Source organism: Macaca fascicularis, chromosome 2 (assembly GCF_037993035.2).
Source record: "Macaca fascicularis isolate 582-1 chromosome 2, T2T-MFA8v1.1".
In the NCBI taxonomy this organism is placed as follows: Eukaryota; Metazoa; Chordata; class Mammalia; order Primates; family Cercopithecidae; genus Macaca; species Macaca fascicularis.
Genome location: NC_088376.1, coordinates 61596340 through 61613822, shown reverse-complemented (window position 1 = coordinate 61613822; position 17483 = coordinate 61596340). Strand labels below are relative to the sequence as shown.

The 17483-nt window shown below is 37.0% G+C and overlaps 1 protein-coding gene across 1 annotated transcript in view; it reads right to left on the bottom strand.

Annotated features, from left to right (window-relative positions):
• Positions 1 to 752: 752 nt before the first annotated feature.
• The window catches only part of GFM1 (G elongation factor mitochondrial 1), a 44100-nt gene continuing 27369 nt past the window's right edge, over positions 753 to 17483 (bottom strand). Inside the window, exons 14-18 of the mRNA XM_005546227.4 lie at positions 10877 to 11039; positions 8058 to 8202; positions 2977 to 3137; positions 2124 to 2177; positions 753 to 1988 (exon numbers count right to left, since the gene is read on the bottom strand). Of these exons, the coding sequence (XP_005546284.3) occupies positions 1857 to 1988; positions 2124 to 2177; positions 2977 to 3137; positions 8058 to 8202; positions 10877 to 11039 (655 nt within the window). The 3' untranslated portion in view covers positions 753 to 1856. The remainder of the gene's footprint in view (positions 1989 to 2123; positions 2178 to 2976; positions 3138 to 8057; positions 8203 to 10876; positions 11040 to 17483) is intronic.

The following is a 17483-nucleotide window of genomic DNA, read 5'->3' as shown; positions in this document are numbered from 1 at the left end:
ATCACGCTAAATTCCATGAAGGTACACAGAATGTATTTCCTCATTAGGAACAATATTCAAAGTTACTGTGAATGGCACAAGATGCTGATGAAATGCCAAAGCAACCACATTTTTTCAGACCTGATGCTACTGTAGCAACAGACATTCATGGGGGAAATGCACTTAGTGAATAATTGTAATTAAAGTATCAATTTAAAAACTTAGGTTTTGTGGTCTCATTAAAGCTATTTACCTTATCTGTGCTTCCTCTATTACCAAATGGACATAATAATAGTACTTACTCCTAGGGTTGTGCGAATGAAATGGTACAATGCATTTAAAGTATTTAGCAGCCAGCCACGGTGGTTCACACCCATAATCCCAGCACTTTCCGAGGCTGGGGCAGGCAGAGAGCTTGAGCCCAGGAGTTTGAGACCAGCCTGGGCAATATGGCAAAATCCCATCTCTTCAAAAAATGCAAAAATTAGCAGGGAGTGGTGGCAAACACCTGTAGTTTCAGCTACTTGGGCATCTGAGATGGGATAATTGCTTGAACCCAGGAAGCAGAGGTTGCAGTGAGCAGAGATAGTCCCTCTGCATTCCAGCCTAGGGGACAGAGCGAGACCCCGCACAAAAAAATAAAAATCTAAAAAAAAAAAAAAAGTATTTAGTAAATGCCTTGAAAACATGTGCTCAATACTTTTTAAAAATCTTTTTTCCCTAGAAACCTGCAAGTATAAAGCCACGTCTGTAAGTCAAGAAAAGCAAAGGAATTTAAAATCAATTATTTTATTTCTATCATCAGGTAATGGAAAGGACTAGGATCCATCTACACCATCAGATGATTTTTGGATGAAGCAATTCTGAACCGGGTAATAGAACTGCTTGGGAAAGCCTAGCTTTTTCTGGAAACAAAAGATTAACATTCGTTCCTTCGCAATCTCAGTGAATACAATATATGATAAATTCCAAGGAATTCAAGTTTAACTAGTATTCATTACGTTGATGAAACCAACTTACATTTGATTTAAGTGTACAAAAACATTAAGATGAGCACAAACAAGAATAGTATATGCAAGGGTCTACTTTTCACTTCACAATAGACCACAAGGAAGTAATACTTACACTCCTAAAACAGAGGCAGTTACAAATTTGCAGAAACCACAAACTGAAATAATCAGACATATATAAAACAGAGAGAAATTTGGCTAATATTTTAATATCCCAATGAAGAATCTGAAAAACTCTCTCTATGAAGATCATATGGAACCCACTCGTCAACAGAAAAGCCTGCCCATTAATGACACTCCAAGAAGTGTCATGGTGTATGCGATTCACTTTCAAGTCTTCAGCAAACTAAAAATACAGAGGTATGAGACTTAAACAGATAATAGTGAAAGCAAATATGACAAAACAAATCATTATATGATAAACAACCTGTTAACAAAAGAGGGTAGATGGAAAGTATGTGGTGGTTCTTTGCATTTTTTCAGCTTTTCTCTGTGTTGTAAACTCCTATGATACAAAATTTGAAAAGGAAATGAACATACATTCTAAGCTTAAAAGTATAACCGAAATTAGTCTCTTCTCCCCTTAAATAAATATTAAACATATTTCAGTAATAATTATATTTTATTTGAGGATTTTCAATAAACTATAAAACCAATCAATAGAATTGAGATAGACATAGAATTACCTTTGAATATAACAGAAGCTCCTGAATATGAATAAGAAGGGCTTCTTTTGAAGAAAGAAGAGCCTGCTTCCTGGGCTCAGAATTTCTTGTTTCAGCAGCCTGAATTTATTCCACTGGAATCCATCAAAGTATCAAGACCACACAAATTCAGTTAAAGTCAGTCAACTCACAGTAAGCAAAGTTAGTTCTTGGCTTTTCCTTTTTTAACAGGAAGTTGACCTGTAGCTTCCAAATACTTATTAATGATGTCTTCTTGTGTGGATGGTAAACATGGCTGATACCTGCAGTACTCCATTGTGTATTCTCCCTTTCCCTAAGGATTTTTTAAAAAAGAGAATTTTTTTTTTAAACTATCAAGTAAAGTCATGCAAGGTCAAGATTCTATAATATGATCATTGTGTAGGGTGGTCTTCTGAAGGGTGCTACAGTAAAGTTTAAACTTGCCTACCTCTGTGCATGACCGAAGTTCAGTGGAATAACCAAACATATCATTTAGAGGGACCTGAAAACAAACACAGTAGATATTTTAGCATTGCTTATTGGAAAATATTTGAGAAAAATACAGATGCACTTTAGCCATTTAATTCCTTTAGATTAAGATTTCTGCTCACTACTCTTAGTTTAAAATAATTAAAAGCCAAAGAGAAACATTTTTGTTTTATTCCAAGTGGAAATCCTATTTGAAAATTATTTCATTTGACAGTCGCGACCAGAAACCAAATCTTTCCATTTCATGGAGTGAACACCATTGACAGCCTTCCCTCCTCATCCCCACTCCACTCTGTAGCCCCAGCTTAAGCACTCAGAACTGTTTCTTCTGAGAAAATGTGAATATAACTTTCCTTTGGACACCTTAATGATATGCTGAAAGTAGTGTTTTCCAGGAGGCCTTATGAAATGTAATAAACACTTTCTCCCTTGAGATTTAAGTCAAGAAAGGTATAGGCAAGGGAATTAAAAGGGATAAATTAAAGATAACTATGCAAATAAAGCTAAAATGAGAGAGATAATATACATCTTATTTTTCCTTTTCTTTTTAATTTGTCTGTCTGTGCTTATCCAAGAAAGAGAGATAATATACATCTAAGAAAATGACACATTTACAAAAGGTCAAGATAAAATAAATCTTATATTTAACTTCTGCACTTAAGAGTTGCTCTAATAGCAGATTACAGAAAATGCCACATGTATAAAGCCACAAATTCAGCAAGGAAATGTGTCCATTTGCAAAAACAAAAGTTAATCTGGATTTCCTTCTATGGTTAATAAAAGCAGGACTGTCAATGACCAAGAGTACTTACATCTGCATACAGTGTAAAATAGTCCTCAACTCCGTCTTGCCCAGTGATTACCCCATGGCGTCGGTTAATTCCTGCAATTACTTGTCCCTGAAATTCATTTGGACCTACAATTTCCACAGCCATAATAGGTTCAAGAATACATAATGTTGCATTTGCCAAGGCTGGGTTAAAAAAAAAAAAAAAAGTTCATTAGTCTTCATACAAACTACAACTGTCCAGATATAAAAAAGGGAGAAAGATGCTACTTTCCCAAAGGTACAAACACAAATGGCAAGCTTAAAATATTTGACCTAGACTCATTTTTCCTGTAGTAATAACAGTCACTCTTCTAAATGGAAATTCCAACATTTAATTTTAATATTGGTATTTCCATTATCATATTATTATCCTTAAAACTCATTAAATAGCAGAGAATAATACAAAAGGGTCTTAAAACAACATCTGATCAAGTCCTTTACCATCTAAATGATCCAGCTCAGCTCAGTTAGGTATTCTCTCTGAAAATCGTCAGGGGTAAAGATAATGACTGTTACAAATTTGACCAAGGTAAACCCTTTCTCTTTTTTTTTTTTTTTTTTTTTTTTTTTTGAGTCTTGCTTTGTCACCCAAGCTAGAGTGCAATGAGGCAATCTCGGCTCACTGCAACCTCTGTCTCCCAGGTTCAAGCAATTCTCCTGCCTCAGCCTCTGAGTAGCCGGGATTATAGGCGTCTGCTACCACTAATTTTTTGTATTTTTAGTAGAGACAGGCTTTTGCCATGGTCAGGCTAGATAAACCCATTCTTTCTTGTAGTCCCTGGCAGACAGTTATTTTTAATTATAAGAAAATAACTTTTGTCACAGGGCAGGAGGGGACGTGGAGGGTACCCTTCCTATACTCAGAAGCAAGAATCAAGCCACGTCTATGATGTCTTTCCTTTTCTAGTCTGAACAATTTCAACACCTGATTGAGAATGGGAAGACCAAGTTTCTAGTTTTTGCTCTACCTCAAAGAAGTTATATGCCTTTTGGAAAAACACAGTTTGTCCAGGTCTCAAATTTTTTCATCTACAAAATAAGGATTCTGGACTAGATTGGGCCATTTAAACACTAAAACTCAGTGCGTTTGTATTTATTTTTATCCCATTTAATACATAACCAAAACACTTCTTTCTGTTAAAGTGCTAATGTTTAAATGTAACAATATGGAGAGAATATAATAAAACTTCAAACATTTATACTTAATTTGGAAGTTGTGATAGTGACAAATACTTCAGTCTCAGGTTTGTTAAATTATCTCCAAATAAAGGCTTTCACAGAAATGATGACAAGGGTAGTATTTTGTTTAAATATAATCACAGGTTTTCCAGAAGCATCAATTTGATTATAATAAACCAAAACTAAAAATTTTTCTTATATATTCACTTAGTGCTTCTTCTAGAGACAGTTATAGCTTAACTGCAATACTTATGACAACAGGAATGTAATTAGAAATATTTTTAAATTTAAATCATATCCTAGCTCACACCTACCCTCGAATAATTAGTTCTAATGAGTGAATTTTGTTCTGAAAGAGAAATAACTGAACTCAAAGAGGTACTGCAGACTCCTATGCTTCACTGGCTAAGTCCTGCAGAAACCTACATGGACATCTAAATCAGACTAACAATTTTAGAGTGTAGAAACAGTTCTATTCCTTGCATAACTTCTTTACAACAGCAGGGCTTCCTTGGCTCTAAAGCAATGTAATTAATATGAAAAAAAGCACCCAGAAGGAGAGATGTGAGCAGACGTATCTAGATTTAGTTACACATTATCTAATGTTCTCAACAGGATAAGTAATGTAAAACATCTAGATTGTGAAAGGGTAAAGGAAAGGAAAGAGGCAAGTATATGGTGTCCATCACTCAATTATTGAGGACAGCCTTTCTGGTTCTATTTCACATCCCCTTACCCTGCTCCCTTCCTTTTAACTCTCTAAATCTACTCCCCGATTTAGTTCCAAATGAATCTTATCTTTACACATGTCTTCCTCTAATCCTATACCATGAGATAAGATTCCAAAGCCAATTCGCCTGCCATTTTTCAATAGCCACATTGCATCCAAGTCCTAAAAGAAATTTTTCCTCCAGCAGGTCTGTAGTCAAGTCAATTTCACCTTTCAGTTTTAGATTACATCACTGATCAGTCTCATGAACAATATTTAAAATTAGGTTCAAATGAATTCTAGTGTTCATTTTTTAAATCAAGAATACAGGAGAATGTGAACTACAGTTCTTCCAATTTTGATAAGATAAAACATATAATAATAGTATACTATTATAATAACTATAATATCTTATAGTTATAAGCTATTCATCACTGTAAAACTCTAATACGGCATTCAACAGAGGTGTATGTAAAAAAAAAAAAGTTGATTTTCTTGCTGAGTGTGGCAAGAACTTCCTTTCACCTGACTTTTATATTTTTGTCTTTTTTTATCAGGGCAGAAAAAGCTAATTTTTATTTTTACTTCAAATCTAATGTTTTTAAAAAAAGTTTTAATTTTTAATTGACAAATAATAATTGTATAGGCCAAGCGCAGTAGTGGCTTATAACTGACAGGTGGATCATTTGAGGTCAGGAGTTCAAGACCAGCCTGGCCAACAGGGTGAGACCCTGTCTACTAAAACTACAAAAATTAGCTGGGTGTGGTGGCACGCACCTGTAATCTCAGCTATTTGGGAGGCTGAGGCAGGAGAATCACTTGAACCCAGGAGGTGGAGGTTGCAGTGAGCTGAGATCACACAACTGCACTCCAGTCTGGGTGACAGATAATAATACAATAATAATAATATACAATAATAATAAGAATAATTGTACATATTTGGAGGATACAGTGTGATGTTTTCAAGATTTTTGTCTTTCAATCATGGAGAAATAAAAATCTGATGAAGAAACAGTAAGGTAACTTATTTCTCATGCTAGCATCCTGCTTGTTTGCACAGTATATCTTGTAAAAAATAAAACTACTCAGCCAGCCATGGTGGCTCACACTATAATCCCAACACTTTGGGAAGCTGAGGCAGGAGGATCACTTGAGCCCAGGAGTTTATGAGACCAGCCTGGGAAACAAAGTAATACCCCATCTCTACATAAAATAATAATTAAAAAAAATTAGCCAGGCATGGTGGCATGCCCTTGTACTCCCAGCTACTCAGGAGGCTGAGATGGAGAATCACTTGAGGCCAGGAGTTCGAGGTTGCAGCAAGTCAAGATTGTGATACTGCACTCCAGCCTGGGTGACAGAGCAAGACCCTGTCTCAAAAATAGAAAAGTAATCCCAGAAATTTGGAAGGCCAAGGTGGGCAGATTACTTGAGGTCAGGAGTTCAAGACCACCCTGGCCAACATGGCGAAACCCTGTCTCTACTAAAAATACAAAAATTAGCTGGGCGTGGTGGTGCATGCCTATAATCTCAGCTACTTGGGAGGCTGAGGCATAAGAATTGCTTGAAACTGTGAGGTGGAGGTTGCAGTGAGCCAAGATCATACCACTGCACTCCAGCTCCAGCCTGGGTAACAGAGTGAGACTCTGTCTCAAAAAAAAAAAAAAAAAAAAAAAAAAAAAAAACCTCAATTCAATTATAATCTAATGTTTTCCCCCTGTACATCTAATAGGCAATTAATCATACTTAATAATATATATACTATACCTAAATAACAAAAAACTAAATGGTACATATTCAACTGTTTAGTTAATATTCATATACATTTTTTCCACAGGAAATATATATACATATATTAATATATTAGCTCCAAATGAATCTTACCCTTACACATGCCTTCCTCTAACCCTAGACCATGAGACAAACAAAGCTCCAAACTTAACTCACCCTGCCATTTTTGGATGGTGCATTGCATCCAAGTCCTAAAAGTAATATTATATATATACATATTTTATATTTTTTAAAGTGGCCATATACATTTTTTTCCACAGGATATATTTATATATGTTATTTGTATTTTTTATATATCTTTTTCCCACAGTATATTATACATATTATATATTTATATATACTTTATATAGTTTACATATATTTTATACTTTGTTACATATTATACACTTTATATATAGTATATATGCATATATAATTTATACATGTATTGTATATAAACACATCTACAAATATATATACATATATAATATATAACATATATATCCTGTAGGAAAACGTATATGGCCACTTTATTTATATATGTATATATATGGCCACATGCATCTGTATTTACTTATATTTAAATGTAGGAGCAGTTAAAAAGGATGAGGCTCCTTGTTGATTGATAACCATATCAATTATCTGGCTTTATGTAACCTCTATTTCCAGGAAAGCTACCAATTTCCAGTAAAGAACCACCATAGAACAATCAGTACTTTCTAATTTGTTTTAACTGTACTTTTAAAAAGTATATAAAGTGATTATAACTAATTTGTCAGTTTAAGGCATACTAAAGTGGTAAACACACAGAGGTAAAAACACAAGTATTTTAATGTGAGTCATACCTAATAAAGTCTCATTTTCTTTGTCATTTTATTTACCTGTTTCCTATTTACACAACCTTCAGACTGAAGGTTTTGCAAGAAATCTGCATTGTGAATGAGGTTTACCAAATTCTTTCAAAATACTTTGCCATTCTCAAAATGCCTAAAAGCATACAATGTCATAATGAAGAAATTACTTACAAATTTATGGATTTCTTGACATTTGAATAAGTCACTAGAAATAACAAGACTGTAGTTAAGACATCTTTTAAAAATTTCTTAGAATTCTGAACATTTCAGTCTTCTCTATTAAAAACAGAACTTATAAATTATCTATGAATTCAAATACCTGAAAGAAAACCCCAGAGAATGTAGGAGAATACGGTAGTCTTTTAGTTTTGCGAGAAAGAGAATGTAATAATCTACCTTGATCTCAATTCCATAAAGATTTGCCCACTACCTACAATATTCCCTGTGGTGCCTAGGGCTCTGGGTGAAGAAGACTAAAAATAGTGTTGCCTTCTGAGGCTATGATGATCTATCAGGAAAACAGATACACTAAGGTACCCGGGCACAGCATACCTTGTTTAAGAGCACCTTCTCCTGCTCGGATGAAAGAGATTTCATTAGAATCAACCATGTGGTGTGCTCCATCTTGCAGGACAAACCGGAGCCCAGAGAGCTTGTGACCAGAAAGAGGGCCCTTCTCGCAGGCATCTAAAAACCCCTGTTAATGAATGAACACAACTTCTGGAGAGAATGGATTTTACTTGCAGATACATTATCAAGAACCCCAAAATATTTGTGTTCAGAAGTGTACGTTTTTATGTGTGCTGTATTTCACCCCTCAAAGGAGAATTTTTTAAAAATGTTTAACAACTTTACTATTGTTTTTTAACTTTTAAGTTCAGGGGTACATGTATAGGTTTGTTACATAAGTAAACTTGAGCAATGAGGTTTGTTGTATAGATTTTTTCATCTTTCAGGTATTAAGCCTGGTACCCATTAGTTATTTTTTCCTGATCCTCTCCTTCTCACCCTTCACCCTCTAATAGGCCCCAGTGTGTGTTGTTCCCCTCTATGTATCCATGTGTTCTCATCATTTAGCTCTTTTATAAGCAAGAACATGTGGTATTTGGTTTTTTACTCCTGAGTTAGTTTGCTAAAGATAATGGCCTCTAGCTCCATCCATGCCCCTCCCTGCAAAGGACATGATATTGTTCTTTTTTATGGCTGCATAGTATTGGTGTGTATGTACCACATTTTCTTTATCCAGTCTATCATTGATGAGCATTTAGGCTGATTCCATGTCTTTGCTATTGTAAACAGTACAACTTTACTATTTAAGTTTTATTACTGTGGCATTTAGATGAACAATTCCTTGGAAAAGCATATTAGTTAAGGGCATAAGCTGGTTTGAAAGCAAGGCTTAGAGTGCTAACAGTCACTTTCTCATAACCTCATCTGCAGGAATTACTCAACTCAATTATTCATAACACATCATAGAGACAGCATGATCTTAATTTAACAATGAGGAAACAGTGGAAAGGCAAAACTAAGAAACTCCCTAAAAGAAAACCCCCACCAAAATTGGTGTTTATTCACTAGCTGTGTCTTGAGCCCCATACTGCATACCTCTAACTGCTTTGCCTCATTGGTAGATCACTACATTACAGCTCTGGTGTTACAAAATGTCAGTAAGAACTAGAATTAAAGAGTAATTCACCATTTTTTCAAATCTAATTATTTTTTAAAAAATAGCTTCGTTGAAGTATAACTGATATACAATAAACTACACATATTTAAAGAGTACCATTTGATGAGCTTGCAATTTTTATTAATTCAGTCACTTAACAAATACTTGTAGAGCTCCTACCACTTAAGTTAGTTTTTCTCGGCAACACAATAACATGGCTGCACAGATAGCACAAAATATTTCTTGACATTTCAAAACTGTAAGTTATATTTGCTGTAAAATATCTAAGTTCTCCTTCATCTACATTCATCTTAGTGGATGTAAGAATTTAAAGTGTGTGAATGACAAAATATTGTCTTGAAATAGAATACATTAATCACAAAAAAAAATGCTCCACCACTGAAATCAAAACTATAACCTGTTAATAAGATCTTCTAAGTCAAAAGGTTAAAAACAAAAACTGGCCAGGCACACCGGCTCACGCCTATAATCCCAGCACTTTGGGAGGCCAATGCGGGCGGATCATGAGGTCAGGAGATCGAGACCATCTTGGCTAACACGGTGAAACCCCGTCTCTACTAAAAAAATACAAAAGATTAGCCGGGTGTAGTGGCACGTGCCTGTAGTCCCAGCTACTAGGGAGGCTGAGGCAGGAGAATGGCATGAACCCGGGAGGTGGAGCTTGCAGTGAGCCGACATTGCGTCACTGTACTCCAGCCTCGGTGACAGAGCGAGACTCGGTCTCAAAAAAAAAAACAAAACACAGTCTATGTGAATTAATTAAGGGTTTACAACATTTTTTTTTTTTCTTTTTTCTTTTTTCCGTTTTGGAGACAGGGTCTTACTGTCACCCAGGCTGGAGTACAGTGGTGCACAGTTCACCACAGTCTCTATCTTCTGGGCTCAAGCAATCCTCCCCTCCCACCTCAGCCTCCAGAGCAGCTGGGACTACAGGTGTGTGCCACTACACCAGGCTAATTTTTTTTTCTATTTTCATTTTTCTGTAGAGATGGAGTTTCAGCATGTTGCCCAGGCTGGTCTCAAACTCCTGGGCTCAAGTGTTCTGCCCACCTCAGCATCCCAAAATGTTAGGATTACAGGCGTGAACCATCGTGCCCAGCCTACAACAGTCATAAAGCAAATGACCTGGAAAGTGAACAAAACACCCCTCACATGTGCAAAGCATTTCTCCAAGGAAATGTCACATAGTCTTATCTGATCCTCAATTTTGTGAGGGGTGCAGGTTTAAGTATTTTCTCTCAGTTTACAAATGAAGAAACTGTTCTCAATACTGATTTACCAAAGCATATTAATCAGTAGCAGAAATGAGACAGTAGCACCCAGGTGTTGGGAATCTAAAGAATGATCATTCAGCTACAATAGTACACATAAAACTCTTACAAATCACTAAGAACTACTACAAATTTTAATTGCTGATTACAATAGAGTAGTTTCAATTTATTAAGAAAAATACAACTATGATTCAGAAACATAATAATTTCCCATCATTGTCACAGCATGGATTTATAGCTCTTCTCCTTAATGAACTAGACATTCTAAATCAGATGGAAAGCCTAACAATCAGAGAAACAGGAATGTAACTAAAACCGTGATAGACAACATGATGGAAGATAAAGTATGATTTAATACCTGATAAACTGTTTCTAGTAAGTAAAAATGCAAAAACGCTTTTTAAAAAATTTACCTTTTCTACAGCAGGCACAAACTGCTTTGGAATATTTGATCCGAATGTTTCATCTGAAAACTCCAATTTAGTGTAGTCCTCTGGGTCCAGAGGCTCCAGGACACCTATTACTTTTCCATACTGGCCTGCACCACCTGATTGTTTTTTATGTGTAAACTCAAACCTGAAAGTGATTTAGGAGAAAAAAAAAAAAAAGGAGCATTATGTAATTACAAAATAAGTAACCCCTATTAATTTAAAAGAACACATTTGATTATTTATTTATTATCATGGTCTTTTTATAAAAGTTTACTGTAGATTTTAAAAAGAACCCTCTCTTTTCTGTTTTTACTTAAAGTGAGGGTGGGATATACTACCCAAGGTAATACACAGATGAATTTCACAAATAAAAAAGTAAAAGTCGAGTAATTAAAAGAAAAAGGTCTACGGTTCTTGTTCTAATAACCTACATTCCGAAGACCTTGCCCATTTCCCTGGAACACAGTGTTCTTTCTTTAAAGCTCTGTAACCAAAGACTTGAAAATAGGACCTTTGATGGCTAAGTTAATTTATTCAGATAGTTCCTATTTGATGTTATTCCTTGGGCATCATAGACTCAGGCAATACAAGAAAAGGGATTTCCAAGTGAAATAATTAATACCTGAAAATGATCGGTGGCAAAATGATAGAGACTAACATAAGTCAGTCATTCAAAAGACACAAAAAGATACTTAAACACAGGTCAGTGTTTACTTCAAACCACTAATGGCAACATTAATATGACAGAATAAGCACTTTACATACATACTAAAGATATGTAAACACAGGCTACTGTTTCACTGGAAAAATCATTTCATGAGTATCTACTGTTTGCAAGGCATTTCTTCCTTTAAATTGAAATCTTCCTCAAGACTACAAGATGGAAGAGGCCAGCTGCTTTCAAAATTATTAGCAGGTAAGAAAATGGACATTAATGAGTGTGCATTCCTGCATACAAATCTGAGAGTGGTTTGGAAAAAGGAAATATCAATATTTGCCTGTTCTAAGCTGTTAGGAGATGCCAGCTTACAACAGGCAAATTTCCAAAACTGTGGAACGCTCTCATATTCTCAAGTATACACAACGGTTTCTATGAGACATTTTAAATCATGTTTTCAATTTGTCAACAATATAACATCTATACAAGCGTACTCTAGATCTGTGATGTCTATATGGTAATAACTAACCATGGCTGTTTACATTTAAATTAAAAGATTTCCATCACTGCCCCAAGTTCTACTGGGCAGCACTGCTCTAAAGGACCAAATCACAAACAAGTAACTCCACACAGTTTCAGGAACCATATCTGAATTTATAATCAAGAGAGTGTCAAACAACAGAATACTTCTGTGCCAGGCTTATGTTAAGTACCTTATATGGATTGTCTTACTTGTTCTTTACCACAAACCCATGAAGTAGGTATTATTTTTATCACCATTTTACAGATGAGAAACCTGAGGGACAGAGAGACTAAGTAACTTGCCCAATGTGACAGAGCATTAAGTGGCAGAGTCAGGATTTGCTCTAAAACCAAGGATCTTAAACATTCTTCTAGAAGGCTAATACAAAAAAGATATAAACTAACTTACAAACGCTGGGGTTAGTTTATTTACTTCAAAAGCTAACAGACGGTGCTACAAGAAGACAGATTTTGCAGTAGTTTAGAAAAAGTAAAGGTAGAAGAACTAAGACTGCGTGACAGGCAGCTAAACAGAAATGCTGAAGGTGAAAGAAATGTCACATTATGAAAGACAATTTCATTTTGGCAAAACATCATCTGTCACATTAAAATGAATGTTGATTAGAATTGTTGGGTGGGGGGGGATTGAGGGAAGAGAAATTACCGATTGGGTACAATGAATATTATCTGGCAGATGGTTACACCAAAAGCCCCAGACTTCACCACTACCCAATATATCCATGTAACAAAACTACACCTGTACCCACTCAATCTATTTTTTTAATCAAAAAAAAAAAAAAAAAAAAAAAATTACGTCAGGGCCACATTGTTTTCAACAACAAAAAAAATATATATATGTAAGAATTGTGTTGGCTTTGTTGTTTACCTCAAATTTGCAGATTTGTTTTGACTTCAGAGTCATAACAAAGTTGCAAGCAATGGGCATTTCTAGTAATTATGTTTTTAAGAGAGCCTAAATTGGTATGTATACTTTTAAATGCCTATTATCTCACAACCAGTGTTGCTAGCTTTGATATACAGAGATGGTGACTGCATTCATAAGGTTTCAAAATGGTGACTTGAGGAAGCTCACATATTGTATTTCTCACTACTGGTGGCAACACACGAGATATTAACTAGCGTGAAATCTAAAATTTCATTATCAGCAAAAAGCTCTGAGTTATCAGAATGTACTCAGCCACTTTCCTGGACACTATCAGCAGAGGACCTATTCAAAAACCTCACACACACAACGACAACCTAAGAGGCTGGCTTACAGATACATGACTCATCAAAAGGAAAAAAAAATAGGAGAAAAAAATTCCTCCAACTTCTTAGAAAAGGCCTTAAGAGAAGAACTAACCATTTCATCCTTTAGTTACTTTATAGTTGCTGGCTAATATAACTAGAAAAGATGAGAAATGCTATATTGCTATTAATTTTTTTAAAAGCTACATAGTCCAAAGAAACACTGTATTTATAAATTAAAACAGTTTATGAGGAAGACAGTACATTACAAATACATTTTTGTTCACTTTCTTTTTCAAAGCATCACAACATACAGGCATATCTTGCAGGCATTGTGGGTTCAGTAACAGACCACTGCAATGAAGCTAATATCACAATAAAGCAAGTCACACAAATTGTGTTCCTAGTGATTACAAAAGCTGTATGTTTACACGATACTGTAGTCTATTAAGTATGCAATAGCATTATGTCTAAACAAAAATCCCACCACACATATCTTAATTAAAAAATACTTTATTGCTAAAAAATGTTAACAATCATCTGAAACTTCAGCATCAGAATTAGGAGTAGACACTGAAGGTCTAGGAGCCTAGAGGGTCTTAGCTTGATGCTGATGGCTACTAACTGATCAAGGTGGTGGCTGCTGAAGGTTGAGGTGGCTGTGGCAATTTCTTTTAAAATGTTTTTTAGAGATGAGTCTCTCTATTGCCCTAGTTGCCCAGGGCTGGTCTCAAAGTCCTGGCCTCAAGTGATCTTCCTGCCTCAGCTTCCCAAGTAGCTGGAATTAAAGGTGTGAACCACTTCACCCAGTCACATGACAATTTCTTAAGACAAGACAACAATGAAGTTGGCCCCACTGATTGACTTTCCCTTTCACAAGACTTCTCTGTAGCATGTGATGCTGTTTGAAAGGATTATATCCATAGCAGAGTTTCTTTCAAAACTGGAGTCAATCATCTCAAACCTTGCCACTGCTTTATCAACCAGGTTTACCTCTTGTTATAATTTTAACAATGTTCGCAGTGTCTTCAAGAGGAGTAGATCCCATCTCAAGAAACTACTTTCTTTGCTCATCCATAGAAGAAGGAACTCCTCATCTGCTCAAGTTTGAACATGAAATTGTAGGACTTCAGTCACATCTTCAGGCTCCACTTCTAATTCTAGTTCTCCTGCTATTTCCAATACATTCACTGTTACTTCACCCACTGAAGTCTTAAACCTCTCAAAGTCATCCATGAAGGTTGGAATCAACTTATTCCAAACTCCTGGTAATGTTATTTTGACCTCCTCCCAGGACTCACAAATGTTCTTAATGTCACCTAGAATGGTGAACCCTTTCCAGGTTTTCAATTTACTTTGTCCAGATCCATCAGAGGAATCAACCTATGGCAGCGATCACCTTACAAAATGTATTTCTTAAACAGTAAGACTTGAAAGTCAAAATTACTCTTTGATCCAGGGGTTGCAGAATGAATGTTGTATTAGCGGGCACGGAAACAATATTAATCTCTTTGTACATCTCCATCAGAGCTCTTGTGTGACAGGTGAATTGTCAATGAGCAGTAATCTTTTGAAAGAATTGTTTTTTTTCTAAGCAATGGATTTTAAACATTCAGTAAGCCATGCTGTAAACAGATGTGCTGTCACCCAGGCTTTGTTATTCCATTTGTAGAATATAGGCAGAGTAGATTTAGCATAATTATTATGGGCCCTAGGATTTTGAGAATTGGAAAGGGGCACTATCTTCAAACTTAGTCACCAGCTGCATTAGCCCCTAAGAAGAGAGTCACAGCCTGTCCTTTGAAGATTTGAAGCCAGGCACCAACCTCCCTACAGCTATGAAAGTCAAAGATGGTATCTTCTTCCAAAAGAAGGATGTTTCATCTACATTGAAAATTACTGTTGTTTGACTGGGCGTGTGGCTCATGCCTGTAATTCCAGCACTTTGGGAGGCTGAGGTAGGTGGATCACGAGGTCAGGAATTTGAGACCAGCCTGACCAATATGTGAAATTCTGTCTCTACTAAAAATACAAAACTTAGTCAGGCATGGTGGCGGATGCCTGTAATCCCAGCTACTTGGGAGGCTAAGGCAGGAGAACGGCTTGAACCCAGGAGGCAGAGGCTCACTACAGTGAGCTGAGATCATGCCACTGCAATCCATCCTGGGCAACAGTGAAACTCCATCTAAAAAAAAAAAAAAAGAAAAGAAAAAAAGAAAATCTGTTGTTTCGTGTAGCCAACATCATCAACGATCCTAGGAGATCACTGATCACTACTGCAGCTTCCACATCAGCACTTGCTGCTTCACCTTTCACTTTTACATTACAGAGATGGCTTCTTTCCTTAAACCTCATGAACCAGCATCCGCTAGCTTCACACTTTTCTTCTGCAACTTTCTCACCTCTCTCAGCCTTCATAAAATTGAACAGAGTTAGAGCCTTGCTCTGGAATAAGCTTTGACAGAGAGAGAGACATTTGATATAAGATGATGGGCAAGCAGACAGATGGTATTTAAAGGCAAAGTCAATCAGAACCCCCAAATCCCAGGAGACAATAATAAACATGAAACTGGGGCCCAAGTCCAGAATCCAGATTTACTGCGGAATCTACATAATTGGAAAAAAAGAGACCTCAAGAGTCTCGGGTGTGTGTGTTACTACCAAGTTAAAGGTCCTGGCCAGGCGCGGAGGCTCATGCCTATAATCCCAGCCCTTTGGGAGGCCAAGGCAGGTGGATCACCTGAGGTCAGCAGTTCGAGACCAGCCTAGCCAACATGGTGAAACCCTGTCTCTGCTAAAAATACAAAAAACTAGCCAGGCATTGTGGTGGGCACCTGTAATCCCAGCTACTCTGGAGGCTGAGACAGGAGAATCGCTTGAACTCAGGAGGCGGAGGTTGCAGGGAGCTGAGATTGCACCATTGCATTCCAGCCTAGGCAACAAGAGTAAAACTCCGTCTCACAAAAAAAAAAAAAAAAAAAAAAAAAAAAAAAAAACAGCTGTTAAAACAGCTAATACACAAGGGAAAAAAAAGGCCGGGTGTGGTGGCTCACGCCTGTAATCTCAGCACTTTGGGAGACTGAGGCGGGTGGATCACCTGAGGTCGGGAGTTCGAGACCAGCCTGACCAACATGGAGAAACCCTGTCTCTACTAAAAATACAAAATGAGCTGGGCATGGTGCCACATGACTGTAATCTTCAGCTACTTGGGAGGCTGAGGCAGAAGAACTGCTTGAACCCAGGAGCAAAGGTTGCAGTGAGCTGAGATCGCACCATTGCACTCCAGCCTGGGCAACCAGAGCGAAACTCTGACTCAAAAAGAAAAGGTCCCAATCCAGGCAGCGAAGACCTTGGCCAAACCTTGGTAGAATCTCCAAGTTATCCTAGCCCAATTAGCCTAAGACCACCAAGGATAAACCTGTACTTCTACAAAGTCAGGTTTATAGACCCATTTCAATGAGGGAGACCACATACCAGAGAGAGTAATTTGTATAAGTTTAGTTTTTAAGTTTATTTTAATCCTTGAAGTAAAATATTCAAAATGACTCAAATTGGAAGCATGGTATTACATTAAAACTTCATCATTTTAAGATTAGTAAAGGAGAGGGGTACAGGCGCATTTTTTTTCTCCTGATCCAAATTACATAATCCCCCAATTTAATATTATAGTTTGCAGATTCTCATACTTTGATTTGGGCAGAACTGGTCCAAAACCCACAAAGAGCTAAGGACAAGAAAGCCTCTTCCTGGACTCTCACAAGGGGAAGGGAAATGAAGGAATCGAATCACTACCTGGAGTGCCTGTGCACCTTGCCCTGTCAGGGACACTGCGTGCGATGTATACGGAAGTTGCATTCCAGTATACAAGCGAAGCAACCAGACTTTTTTTCCATGGACAGGAAACTGGAGGCTTCAGAGACGTCCTACATAAGCGAAGGCCAGAAAGCCCCACCCTGCACTTCTATAAAGGTTAATGAAAGGAAAGACGCAATCCCAGAGAACCTAGCCCACTGACTCCCTCCCCACACCTCCAACTGCTGGTGCCTGACAGCATGCTGGCCTCTCTTCCAGTAGGAACCGGCAGGCGGAGTAAGGAAGGCCGCTGCTGGCAGTAGCGGGGCGGGGCCTCAGAAGCAGCCAGCCCAGGGAGCTGGGACGGAG